Source organism: Centrocercus urophasianus, unplaced genomic scaffold (genome assembly GCF_019232065.1).
Source record: "Centrocercus urophasianus isolate 14NV4802_14NV808 unplaced genomic scaffold, USGS_Curo_1.0 seq_10, whole genome shotgun sequence".
Taxonomy (NCBI): domain Eukaryota; kingdom Metazoa; phylum Chordata; class Aves; order Galliformes; family Phasianidae; genus Centrocercus; species Centrocercus urophasianus.
The window spans coordinates 82,309,249-82,322,318 of NW_024884142.1; the positions used below are offsets into that span (position 1 = coordinate 82,309,249).

At 39.3% G+C, this 13,070-nt stretch overlaps 1 protein-coding gene across 3 annotated transcripts in view; it reads left to right on the forward strand.

Moving 5' to 3' along the window:
• The window catches only part of RPS6KC1 (ribosomal protein S6 kinase C1), a 79,615-nt gene that overhangs the window by 24,272 nt on the left and 42,273 nt on the right, over positions 1 to 13,070 (forward strand). For all 3 annotated transcript variants that reach the window (XM_042839633.1, XM_042839624.1, XM_042839615.1), the window contains exon 7: positions 8,160 to 8,272. In XM_042839633.1, coding sequence (XP_042695567.1) covers positions 8,160 to 8,272 — 113 coding nt within the window. The remainder of the gene's footprint in view (positions 1 to 8,159; positions 8,273 to 13,070) is intronic.

A 13,070-nucleotide genomic window follows, 5' to 3' on the forward strand; every position in this document is an offset into this window, starting at 1 on the left:
TTCACTGCTGTGGCTTTCGAAGTGCTTTTCTATTTCTGTGGCCCATGTGTTGGAGGAGCTGCTGCTGTCACCATTTTGTTTCCCCTCTATGCTAGGATGCCATTGCTTATCCTTCTGTCTTACAGCAGTCACAGGTTTATTTTCCTTTTTTCTCTGTAGTTTTACAGGAAAGTGTTCAAGGTTATTTCTCATGTTGTGAGGTCTTACTTTGGTGAAATGCCTTGCAGCTGAAGTCTGAAAGTTTTAGCAGATGGATGGGAAATTAATCTTTTCTTCCCTGTAGCACTGTATGACCATTCCTTTTAGGTTTTTTTTTCCAGTTAGTCACACATGCATGAGGAAGGCTACCATCTTGTGTGTTTAACGTGAAGTTGTATGAATAAACAGATGTTTGTTGGTTAGCATTTCTGGAAAGCAGCTTTTTTATGATGTCGAGTGTTACTGTCTCCTGGTGACTGGTCATTCAAACGCATTTTGTCTACACCATTATTCTGTGTAATCTTAACTTTTGCACATATGCCAGTATTTTCTTTCCAGGAAAGTATTTACCTAAATATTCACACCACTGGCTTGTAACCTTACATTCGTGACAGCAAATGGAATTGGTAACCTTGCAGGGAGTGAAGATCTGTGAGTGTTTTGAGCAATGTGCAATAAAGTAAATGTACAAAATATACAGAGCATACCAGAAAATTGGAAGAAGAATTCTTACACGTTTATTCACTGTCACACAGTTGTGCTTTAGCTTGTGTGGTTTTAAAGGACAGTGGGGTACTCTCTGGTGCCTTCAGGAAGGGAGAAAGAATAAGTCTGAGAAATATGGTGCATCCTAACCTTTTTTAGAAGGAAAAAAAGCACTTCAAACTGTTTTTACCATAATAGGGCTTAACTTTAGCTTTATTTATTTTTTAATATTTACTGTCTTTTTTTCAGCAGTGGAATTTAGCCACCACCCCAGAGATAATCACCATGAATTTATTATATAGCATATTGGAGATGAGGAGCCAGTGGGCTTATTTTGCAAATCTGAATTGCCACCTGCTGCTAAAATCTGTAGCATCTTCCCTTGATGCTGAGGTGTCCATCTACTCCAGCACCTGCCACGTTTCACTTAGGTAGTTGTTTGAAAATTAAAGGTTACCCACTTTCCTGTGAAAGTTTGGGGACTTGTTCCTAAATCTGCAGCTCTTCCCATTCCTGAAATAAATGTTAGGGTTATAAAAGTATGTCCAAAGTGGTCACAAATCTGTGCTGGATTATGACTTGCATTGTCACTTACAGTGGGCCTGAGCTTTTGTTTGGCTAATATGGACAAAGGAGTCAGCTTCACATGATGTAAGAAGTGTTTGCCCTAAGAAGAACAGAGGTCCTCTTGAACCAATTAGGCAAAAATAACAGCTGGGCTACCCACTAATAAGGAAGGTGCTGCTAAACCTCTTTTCATTGTGAGAAGAAATAAATCTTTTAAGGCTTACTCCCTTGCATTTTTATAGAGAGCAATTCTTTGAAAAATTCAGCGATCCAGCTGGGTGATATGTGCAGGAAGACTGTGAAGAAGATAAAGAAACTTTTAAAAATAAAAAATGGTATTATAGCTATTAGATTTGGCAATTATAAATGTTTCATTGAAGATTTCAGTATTTAGAGAAAGTTTTACCGTTTAAATTGTTAAGTACATCGAGTTTGGGGTTAGCACAACAGGCAGTCTTCCACAAGTTCCTTGTAGCCTGCAAGAGGACATTCCTTCCTGGAGCAAATCGCTTCTGATACCTCTTAAACAAAGGCAGCCCACATGTATTTTTAGTAAGTCTGAGAAAAAAAGCAGGAAGATTTGGAATATGGAGGTTACAAAGGATCGGGACAAGTGATGCTAACTTTTTACCTCTTCTGTGGAAATATGCACATCGTCAAGCAGCTGGTTAGGTAGGGAACTTGCTGTTTGGGTTGGGGAGTGGTTTGGAGGAGGTCAGACGTGACGGAAGGAATATCTGGAATTCCTAGGTGGGTAATATATACTGTGATTTAGTAGATGTGTGATATAGTATATGTTAAGGGCAAGTAACGTGCAGTGCTATTTTTGTTTGTTACCATCTGTAAGATAAGCATCTATCCTGGATCTGTGGAGGAGACTAGTTAAGGATCAGAGCAAGTTTGAAGGCACTTCTACGCATCCGTAACATGCTCTGTTAATACTCTAGATTACCTGGGGGGAAAAGGGGACAGATTTCTCCACGGTGCTAATCGTAGAATCATTTGAGTTGAAAGGGACTTTTAGAGGCCATCCAGACCGACTCCCCTGCAAGGAATAGGGACAACTGCAGCTCAATGAGGTGCTCAGAGCTCCCCCGCCTGACCGCGAATGTCTCCAGGGAAGGGGCATCCACCACCTCTTGATATCTACCAGAGATTTTTATTTTTCACTTTGTATTTACAAGTTATAATCCCCTCTCCATAGCTTTTTTTCCTGACACCTGAACATAAGGCATTTACCTATATGATAATATCGCAGGAGATGTGATACCTGAGAAAAAACAGCTAGCTCACCTTAACACCCGGTGCTTCACCATTAAATTAGCGGATCATTCAGAGCAAGAAAATTAGCTCTTCTGAGCAAGAAAGCTGCTTGTAACATTGCTAGCTTCCCAGATGCTACCGCAGGGTGCATATTCGGTGGAAATGTTGCTTCTCTGTATTTTGCATTCAGATCAATGGTCTATAGGAAAACAAGCCTGCAAGTCACAGATGAACTTGGTGGCACGATTATTCTGATATTTGTGGTTTTCCTCTATCAAACCCTCAAGATCATTTGAATGTTGTTAGGAACGTCTGTTTTTGTAAATATATTATAGCTGAGCTGTCCTTAGAAATAAAAATTAAAGAACAAATTTTAATTCGTTGGCTGCTGTCCTAATGTCCTGGCTACTGTTAGTTTGGTCAGCGGGTGGCCCGGTCAGCCTTTCCAAAGCCAATTTTCATTTTAAGATATTTTTATTTCTTTGAAATAGGCAAAGCCTTTGGAAAATGAGGGAGCAGCCTGCTCGCGCTTGTGTAGATGAAGGCTTATATGTGCAACAAAGTAGCTGTAGAGTTTTTATATTCTGTTTGCAGTAATAGTAAACAGAGCATCTAAAATAACCACTTGCACATTGCAACAAACACATCATCATTTGCTTAAAAAGAGTTATAATTACAGTTGACGAAGCATGGACACCATAAAAAATGCATTAGTTTGGCTTGACACATTAATTACCTGTTTTTGCAGATGTTTTTATATATTGTTGTGTGAACAGTTTACAAAATAATTACAGGAAAGTCATATGGAAAATAAACTAAGTGGGTGGTTTCTCGCCTTAATATTTTCATTCATGTGAATCTGTGTGAGGCACAGCTGCTCCGTAGCAAATGCAGAGGGAGAGAGAGGGAGGAATCTTGAGGGGGTTTTTATTCAGGTCTCTGTGATCAGCATCGCTACACTTTATATTGTGCTTTAGCAGTGTAGTTTTTAAACATGTAAAATGACATTGCTGATTTAATCCCAGTGATCAGGAGCGGGGAAAAGCTTTGATCCTGATCAGATAAAACATAAATCTTCTAGTATCTAGGAAAATAAATGAAAAATCAATATTATTTTAAGCAGGATGATCTTTTATGAGCAGTTGTAAAGATTCATCAAAGGCTTTGACACAGTTTAAACATTTCCTGTTTGCTGCCATTTAAAGAAAAACGCCTTTCAAGTTATAAATTGTAATTAAAGAGAGATACTTCTTTAGATTATTGCAGGCTAACCGCAGAATGAAAATAGGAACTCAGTGTGTTCATGCAGTGATAAAATCAAAAGATCTTCACTCGAAATAAATGTGTTGATTCTTTGAAGAACACACATTTGTTTCACTTTACAAAATATTATAACAAAATGTAATATTGCCATTTTGAAAAAATAGGCATAGTCTGTCACACAGCTGAAGCATCTATCAGAGGCAGAGATTTTTTCTAGCCCTGTGTTATAATGCTTTATTTAAATGAAGCATTTGGTAAATTGAAATCGATGAAATTAAATAAATGGTAAAGATTATTTTTAGTTTAAAGAGATTTTTATTATTAGGCATCACCCTGTGCTAAGACTTTTGAATTAATATTTTCTCTACTCTGGTAGAATTTGTATCCTCTACTTCATTACAGATTTCCATGAAGCATTGACTGGTTAAATGGGAAATTACATTGGAATATGGCTTTTCTTTTTTTCCTTTTCATTTGCTTTGTTAAACTAATATAAATAAAAATCCTGTTCTGAGAATCCAATTCCCCAACTCCCACTCAAACATATACCTTATTACAGGATTCCTAGGGATGGAACTGATAATGATCTTGATCATGAATAAGATACAAGAACTCGTGGAGTTTGTGAATCTGCACCCTCTTAATGGCTGAAGATTTTAATGACTGAACAGTTTGTGAATGTTTTTTAACAAATTACTCAGGAAGGGAAACTAGAAGGAAAACTGAAACTAATGTCTTGTGAAAGTAGGGAGAACAAAGACAGCTCTAAGGGGACAGCCTATCTTGTTTGCGTTAATTACTGTAAAATTACTGAAGCATTGAAAAAAGGCAATAAACATCCAAACTAAATACACATAACTAACAATTAAGCAGTAAGCTTGACTTTTATGATAGCCTTAGACACTAGCCTAGCAGTTTTCTACCAGTTTGTTTGAAGAAAATGCTGGCTGAAGAGTTTAATGTTGCCATGTGGATGATTTGTTTTCCCTGTGCAACTACCACTTTTGTGTGCCTTTGAGAATGTTGACGATCACCAGTGATCATTACAAAGTTTTATGGTGCTCTGAGATTAAAGATGAACGCAGCAGTGTTGGTCATATTTCAAGAAATTGCAACACATTTATTTAAAAGCAAACAAAACCCTGTGTGTCTATTCCATGCTGATACAGCCAATCCCAAGCTCAAACAATTGAGTTTTATTTTTTCTTCAACATGAGAATAGTACTGGTAGTCTGATCTAAGGGAATTTCACCAGAAGAGTATTAGTAGAGACTGATCTAAGAGGAGCTAGACCTGAGTTTGCTCTCTCTTTAGAATGAGAGGAGTTAACTCAGAAATTTGTGCATATCCATTACATTGTAACCTAAAAGTGTGCTGAATTTCTGACTGTCTGGCTTCCTCCTAAACCACGTGCAGTCCAAGGTATTTATGGAGAAAGGCTCTGTATCTTTGTCCAAGGAGTTAACAATCACTTTTCCACCTGGTGGGAGATGGATAGTAATAGTTACAATAGATCACTTTCAACAGAGCTTGGAGTAGAGCATGAGTCTCTTCTGCTCTGTTCTTGATGGAGTGTGTGTGGCAGTTCTGTGCATTTAGGTAGTTGGTAGTCACAGTACAAAAGTGAGGGTGAATCTTTAATTTAGCAAGGTCAAAATGACTGGTAGAACAAAAACAATGTAGTAAAGACCCCTCTGCCTTGTTCACTCTCTTGGTCAAAGGGTTATTTAAAGCAAGGGCAATGATTCCATCTGGAGTACGTTATTCAGCTCTGTGGCCCCCAACACAAGGATTTGTTAAAGTGGGTCCAGAGGAGGCCATGAAGATGATCAGAGGCCTGGAGCACCTCTCCTGTGGTGTCAGGCTGGGAGACCTGCGATTGTTCAGACTGGAGAAGACTCTAGGTTGACCTTATAGCAACCTTTCAGTACCTGTGGGGAAGATGAAGAACTCTTTATCAAAGGATGAGGGGGTAATGTCTTTAAACTCAAAGAGGATAGATGTAGACGAGATATAAAGAGGAAATTCTTTACTCAGAAGGTGGTGAGGCAGTGGAACAAGCTGCCCAGAGAAGATGTGGATGTCCCATCACTGGAGATGTTCTGAGCCAGGTTGGATGGGGCTTTGGGCAGCCCAGTCTAGGGAGAGGTGACACTATCTATTGCAGGGGGATTGGAACTAGATAGACTTTTCAGGTCACTTTCAAGCCAAACCATTCTGTGATTTGTTTCTTCTTGTATAAGGCAGAGGGAAAATAACTGAGAGCTTCTACAGTAGAGGAATTTTCTAAAGAAACCTGCTACTTGGCTTTTCACTTTTCTCTCCAATCTTGAAAATGTTTTGAGAAATATGAGCGCTCAGACAACCTTCTCATCCTTCTTTATTAAGGAATCAGATGTTAAAGCTAACCAGGTCCGTCCAACTGAAAGACTCAGACATCAGAGTGCCTCCTGCTGCCCTGACCTGCTGGAGATCAGTGTAGGCAGTTCACCTCTCCTTCGGGTCCTGCCAGTTGTGCTGCAAATTTCTGAGAGGCTTATGCATGTGACTGCATTCTCTGTAGGCACACGGCTGGCCACAAACAGATGGGCACAGACAGAGGACATTGCCTTTGTAGGCACCTACATAACCATGGACAAAGTGTGCAGCTCAATTTTTTTTTGAACTATCGCTGTTCTGGGAAAGACTGGGCCCAGGCCCATTGTCTGACTCTCAGAAGACTTGTCTGCTAGTCTTGTGTGAAGGTTGGTATTGCATCATATGCACAGAGAGCAGTGAGCTCACACATGCAGAAAATGAGGAAGAATAGACTTGAGTGAGAAGGTAAGACAATGATGATCAGGTACAGGATCTTAGACTAAGTTGTGCTGACTAACAGCCTACTTACACACAATCAACTGATGTAATTCCCATCCCTATTTTCTCACACTTGTCCCCTGGGACTCTGCCTTGTCCCTCACCTTTAATCCTGGCCCTAAACATCTCAGATGAGGCTTCAACCTTCCCACAATTCTTCTTATAAAGCATTCCATATTAAGTTTTAACAAACTTTTACTCAGTAAGTTCTTCCTTGGTTTCCCTCAGACATCCTGTAATAATTTTGCTTTTTTTTTTTTTTTATGAGACTTGTTCTTAATAACCCACAATAATCTGGTTCCTTTCTTATCAGTCAGCAAGTTTCTGGTTGAACTTCTTCAAGGTTGCACTTGGTGGGCATGTCAAATGGCTCATTGATCTCTTTCTTATGAGTTCTAGTCTTTGTTATTCTCTGCTATCTGCTGTTTGTCAGGGTTTGGTGTTTGCATGCTTAATTTATTACCTCTCCTGTTCCTTGCCTTGTCTTTTATCTTGAGTAGCTGTTAGATAACCTTGCAGTTCCTTGCCCTGTTTGAGAACGGTGCTGACTTACACCTGGTGATTCTGAAGCCTTCTGTAGCCAAGGCTGTGTTTATGCAAGTCTTGGGCAGCTTCAGTTGTGGCTGGAAGCAACTGTCATGGCCAAATGAAATTTTTGCTGTTACTCTGAGAACTTCCAGGGCAGACATTTCAGTATTTCAGCAGCCACAGTATTTTCATTTTTCTGCTATAGCAATTATGGTGCACAGTTTTTTTCTCTTTGGTTGGTAGTTGAATTCTTTTTTTTTTCTTTAGTAACAGTCGAGTCTCTTGTAGCAATGCACTGCTTGTGACGAGAGTGCCTGAACATAAGGATTTAGAGTGAACATAGATTTTTTGCAGTACCACAGGACTATCACCTCTTGCAAAAGTTTGGATAGACTAGGTCTAACACAATGAATATTCAGCCATCTGGAAATTGAAATAGTTGATATGAGTGGTTTTTCCTCTCTTACTGTGTCACCCCCAAGTCAACAGCAAAGGAACAGCAAGCATCAGAACGTTGTGAGCAGGAGTTGTTGACGTCTCCCATGTTGTCATTTGACTATTGATAGCATTTCTGTATTCCCTTTATACTTAAGGAATCTCATGTTAGAAACAGGGGGGAAAAACAGCTCCAAAAATTTCTCTATTGTTTCTATGTAAGCTCTTATCTTGTTTTCTGTAATTGAGATTTTGGGAGGTATAGTGTTCAGACTGGCAGTTTGTTACAGTTCAAGTTATAATAGGAACATCTGCCAGATCACAGAAAAATTAGCTAAGAATTTTTATTCACCTCAGTCTATTACAAGGTTTAATTTTTTATTTTTTTTTTTGGTAGAACTCTGATATCATAGTACTTGCGTTTTATGAGATGCATATTTGTAGTTTTGATTATTAGTAACCCAAAGTAAATCAAAAAGGTAGAATCAAAGCAGTCATGTGCTTTGATTACTTAGCACCTCTCTCTGTGTAGAAAAAATAACCTTACTTTCTTTTCCTTTGAGGTGAATCAAGTCCAACTCGTCGAGAAGCAGTGAAAAGGAAGACTGCGGAATACCTCATGCAAGCTGAAAAGATTTCCAGTCTGTACCATAAATCCTCTGAAGATGTTTCTATGGTAGGGTTTATTTTTTGTTATTATTATTTTTTAAAATTTGGTCTAATTGAATTGTTCTGTCTCGTAGTAAAGCATATTCAAGCTTGAGAATCAAAATCTTTGGAATTTATCTCAGGAGGACTGAGGAGTATTTTGACATTATATTTCTATTAACTTGCTCTTATTTTCCTATTCTTTTTGGTTTCATTTCATTAGAGACTATGCTTAATTTAGCACACTTTCCTTCTGCTCCACAGTTGATGAGGTGGACATTTTGATTGTGCTAAAGATTTCAAGTTAAAGCAAAAAAAAACAAACAAAAAACCAGAAACCACCACTAAAACTTTTTTTTTTGACTTTTCAATGAAAATATTACTCACTCCTGGATGTAGCAGAAAGTCTGTTGGTTTCTTTAGCCTAGCACATATGGATGTATCACAACTGAGTTAAGCTTGTAGAGCTGGGAGGGGTGGGGGATGGTTAGAAATAAATACTTACTTGAGCAAAGGCTCTTTTTGCTTTCTTTAGATGTCTCTCCTGGTTGTGTTTGAGTGATCAGCAGATTCTTTATTGGTGTGGAGTTTCAGGACTGTCTTAAGCAGAAACACCCTTATCTGTACTTGTGCAAAAGATAAACAAAGCTCGTTCCAAGACGCCCTCAATAAATTTCTACTTTGCCCTTCCCCAACCATTTCCATCAGGACTTATCTATTCTTACTTTAGATCTTTACTGCACTCATGTGAAACTGCGTGTAGGTGACTGCTCTATTGTAAATATAAAATTTACCAACTTCCCATCTCTTTGCGTGTGTATCAGGTAAGGGCAAAAAGCACAGAGATTATTGCTTCTTAGGTTGCACAGATCCAAAAATGCTCTAAGGAGACTACAGCTACCTAAATGTGAAGTGTTATAAAAATCTTACTGCATAACAAGTAATTTAAAAAGCAAAACCAGTGATTTTTAAAGGTAACTTTTTCTGTGTTGAGAGCCCTCAAGTACATTTTTTTGAGAATGTTCCAAATGAGATATATTTTGTGAGATTTGCAGTCTTGCTGCTGCTGTGAATTGTACTTTGAACAATTTAGTATTTTGGACTGATATGAACTCCTACTAGGTAGTCTTTCTTTGGGTCAGGTGCCCCTGAAAGTGGGGAAGAATCTGTATTGAATGGAAATCTCAGTATGTTTGGAAACCACAGAACAAGGAAAAAAAAACCCAAGAACAACCTATTTTTACCCTTTTATAAGTTTAAAAACTAATTGCAGTTGGAAAGGAGGAAGAAATAGGTTGCGTTTTTGTTATGTGGGCTTGAGAAATATTTCCTCTTTTGCTGTACTGAGTAAGGCAAATGTCTTCTTCGTAGATCCAAAGAAAGTGAAACTAATTGGAGTAAGACAAAAGGAAAAAAAAAAAGTAATGAGACTAGAAATTCAGTCTTCTTGAAACTCTGAATTGACAAGATAGGGCAAATCTGAATGTTCTACTCTCCTTTCTACGATAAAAATGTTTTTCTAGGCTGTGGCTTTGTCTTCCCTATGGCACTGTTTTCCCTTTGTATTTTAGTTCCATTTATTTGCTACTCTTTATAACATGGAAGCCTTACTTTTGTCTTAGAGTTTTTGTAGTTTTCTGGCATCAGATGCAGGCAGTGCTGTTGGGTCACGATGGTTGTGGCGGAGAATAACTTGTCTCTGATTTTATAGCTGAAAATTTATGGGAAGTAGGACTATATTGTTTTAAAGGTGAGGAATTGGCATGTTCTTTACTTTGGCTTTCAGGACAGGAGAGGATCTTACAAAAAGAAGAATGTGACTCCCTGTATGGTGTTTGCAGATGAGACCTGAATTCTTTCACCTTAATTACTACTAAATTGCTAAATTACTACTTATCCTTTTTAGTCCCCAAGGTAGATTTGTGTGTGTGTGTGTGTGTGTGTGTGTGTGTGTGTATGTGTGTGTGTGAAGTATTCCATCCCATGCAGGCAGTGATAAAGTGTATTGAAATTACCTGCATCTGTCTGTGGGGTGATGTTCACTAGTGGAAACATGCAGATATTTTGCATGTGTCCCCTATAGAAATTAAGTCTATAGTTTTGAAGATTAGTGTGCACGTTCTTTGTAACTAGCTAGCTTCTGAACTGCTGTAAGCATGGCTTTGGTCAAGTCTGGGGCAAGGCTAGTTTGTTACTGGTAGCATCCCCTACTGTTGTAAGTCCTGCAGACTGATCCCATCTCCTGTTCAAATATTGGTGCTTAGACAGGATACATAGGCAAATAAGACTATACAAATCTTTATTTGCCCACATGGGTCAGCAAAGAGATATCTCATCTCTTTGTCCTTGCTAGAGTGATGCTAAAGTGTTTGCGAGGAACCATTGCTTTAGTATATATATGATGCCTTTACTAGAAGCATGGTCAAGTTTTGTCACACTTCCAAGTGTAATAGACTCCTGGAATTGCCTGTGCCTGTATTATGATGGGCAGGATGCATTTCTGGCAAGGAAAACATGATTCAGTGCAGGGAACTTCATGGAATATGAAAGCGCTGAAACTTTAAGCACATTGGAGGAGGCGGCTTGGTTAAATAGCAAGAGTAAATATTTCAGTGTTTCTATTCACCACCTGATGTTAAAAGGCAGGACTACTTTGTCACTCATGACCAGCATAGGTAGTCTTGTGTTTCTTTTGTGCTCTTACAAGGAACAGGGTGAGCAGCTTCAAAACCAGGCTTATCTGGCCTTCATAGATGTGATATTTTGCTTCTTTCTCATCCACCAGGCCAGAGAAATATCCAGCAAGGGAAGAGGTAAGCTCTGAAGGATGGGTTTAGTATTTGTCTTGCACGTTTCTGCTCCTCATGACTCCCAAAATCTGTCAGGCTTATGCTGAGCCATATGAAGCAGCCTTAAAAAGGCTGTGTGTTACAAACGTAACCCAAGCCATGTGTTTACTGTCTGAACTCTAAGGGGCAGTAAGGCAGAGGGGCTTCTCCTGAAGGAAGCAAGCTATTCTTCCAGGCCTGAAATGCCATGCTCCTGCCTCAGTGAAGACCAGATTTCTTTAGAGGCAATAGCCTGGTGTTTCAGAACTGCAAAGAAAAAGATTCTTTGATGCCATGGAAACCAAACAAAGAATGATAATAGTTTGCTACTTCTCTTGCCTCGGCAAAAAGCCATCAGTGTAGCCCTCAAGGATAGCATCCTTAGCAACCACCCTGCTGCTGGCAAGTCTGAGTAGTGAAGAGAGAAACACAAGAGGACGTGTTTTTGAAGAACTCTTGGCACTGTTGAAAAAGGTTACAAGTAGAGGTCTTAAGGATGGATAGAAGATTTCTTAAGGCTGAGAAGCAGCGCAGGGAACAGATGCAACTGTGACTGACCATGAACTGGGAACCTACTTGACAAGGTATGGTAAACATTGAGAAAAGCCCTGCTGTAGATCTGTTGGAGTGGGAGATGTGGAGGGACCTTCTGAAGATTGTAAACAGGCATACAGACCTTATGGAAAAACATGCTTCAGCAAACACTTTCCTGCTCTTCCTCAGCACAGCATGGCAGCCTCAAGAGCCTTCTTGACAATAAATACTCAAGAATGCTGGCAGCAGCAGGCCATTTTGCAGGTTCTCAAGCTTTGTTTTTCTCTTTTGCCTGCTTATGACTAGCAAGCTTTAAGGGAGTCACCACCAAGCCTGAGTAAGAGAGATGGCCTGCCTCAGCAGCCTTTGAATTGCATTAGACTGACCAATAGAAAGCTTCAGCCTAGCATAGCTGTTGAATGGGAGACCCAGCACAAATATGCATACAGGCTATGGTCTGTTTTAACGCTGAAGGTATTTTTGCAATGCATATCTTCTTCACTCTTTGAAACTATTTCTAGTTCCACTTACGCCACTTATTTTATATTTGGATTGTCTCTTTTTGCAACTTTACAAAAGCTGTTGTACTCTAAAATGTCAGATATTTTCAGTTTTCAGAGCAGTTTAGTATTGTGTATTACAGGCAAACTCAATGCCTAAACAGGAAAAGTAATCTCTGTTCTTTGCAGTTATTTAATAAGATATTGTACTTCCTAAATTTCTCATTCAACGTGCATCAAAACTGCAGAAAGTGTAAAGAAAATACACTGTTTTAGTTTTATGTTATGCAAGTTTAACATAAAATAGAAATTCAGTCTCAAGGTTTTCCAGATCATTCTGCATACCAATCAGCTGTTGATTCTAGATGTACATGACCCCAGCTGTGTCTCAGCTTCGTGGAAGATACCATTTCAAATTGGTGGTCACTGGGGACCTTGTGAGGCGCCTTAACCTAGTCTCTGTTCAGATGCATGCAGAGATGCAGCATGTTTTTTGCTTGATGCAGATTCAGGGTGCCCTACTGGACCAGGAGAACTGGAAACTGTTTCACAGCCATCATGTGAAACTTTGCATCTCAGGCCAGCAGAATCTGCTTCAAAATGAAGAATCTCTTTGCTGAAGTGAGGGTTTTGGCCATGCTATCAAGGGTGGTGACTGAAGTCATCAAACACCACCTCTGCATGGTGAGGGGAGATCTAATTTTGATGTGCAGTTTGGAGCTGAGCTCTGCACTGATGTTTCTGAAAGTGCTCTTTTTTAATCCTGAAATTCTGTGAAGACTGCTGTCAGAGGTTGTGGAATCAGCAGTAGAATTACCTTCTGTCACATGGTGTTTGCGTCACCAGGCTAGGGATAGAACTCTTGTCTTCAGTGAGGTTAACATGAGAGGCTCTTGTAATGGCCAACAGCGATGCTGAAGTTAAATCAAGAGCTATGCTTCATTGTGTAGGTTGCAAAGTTAGA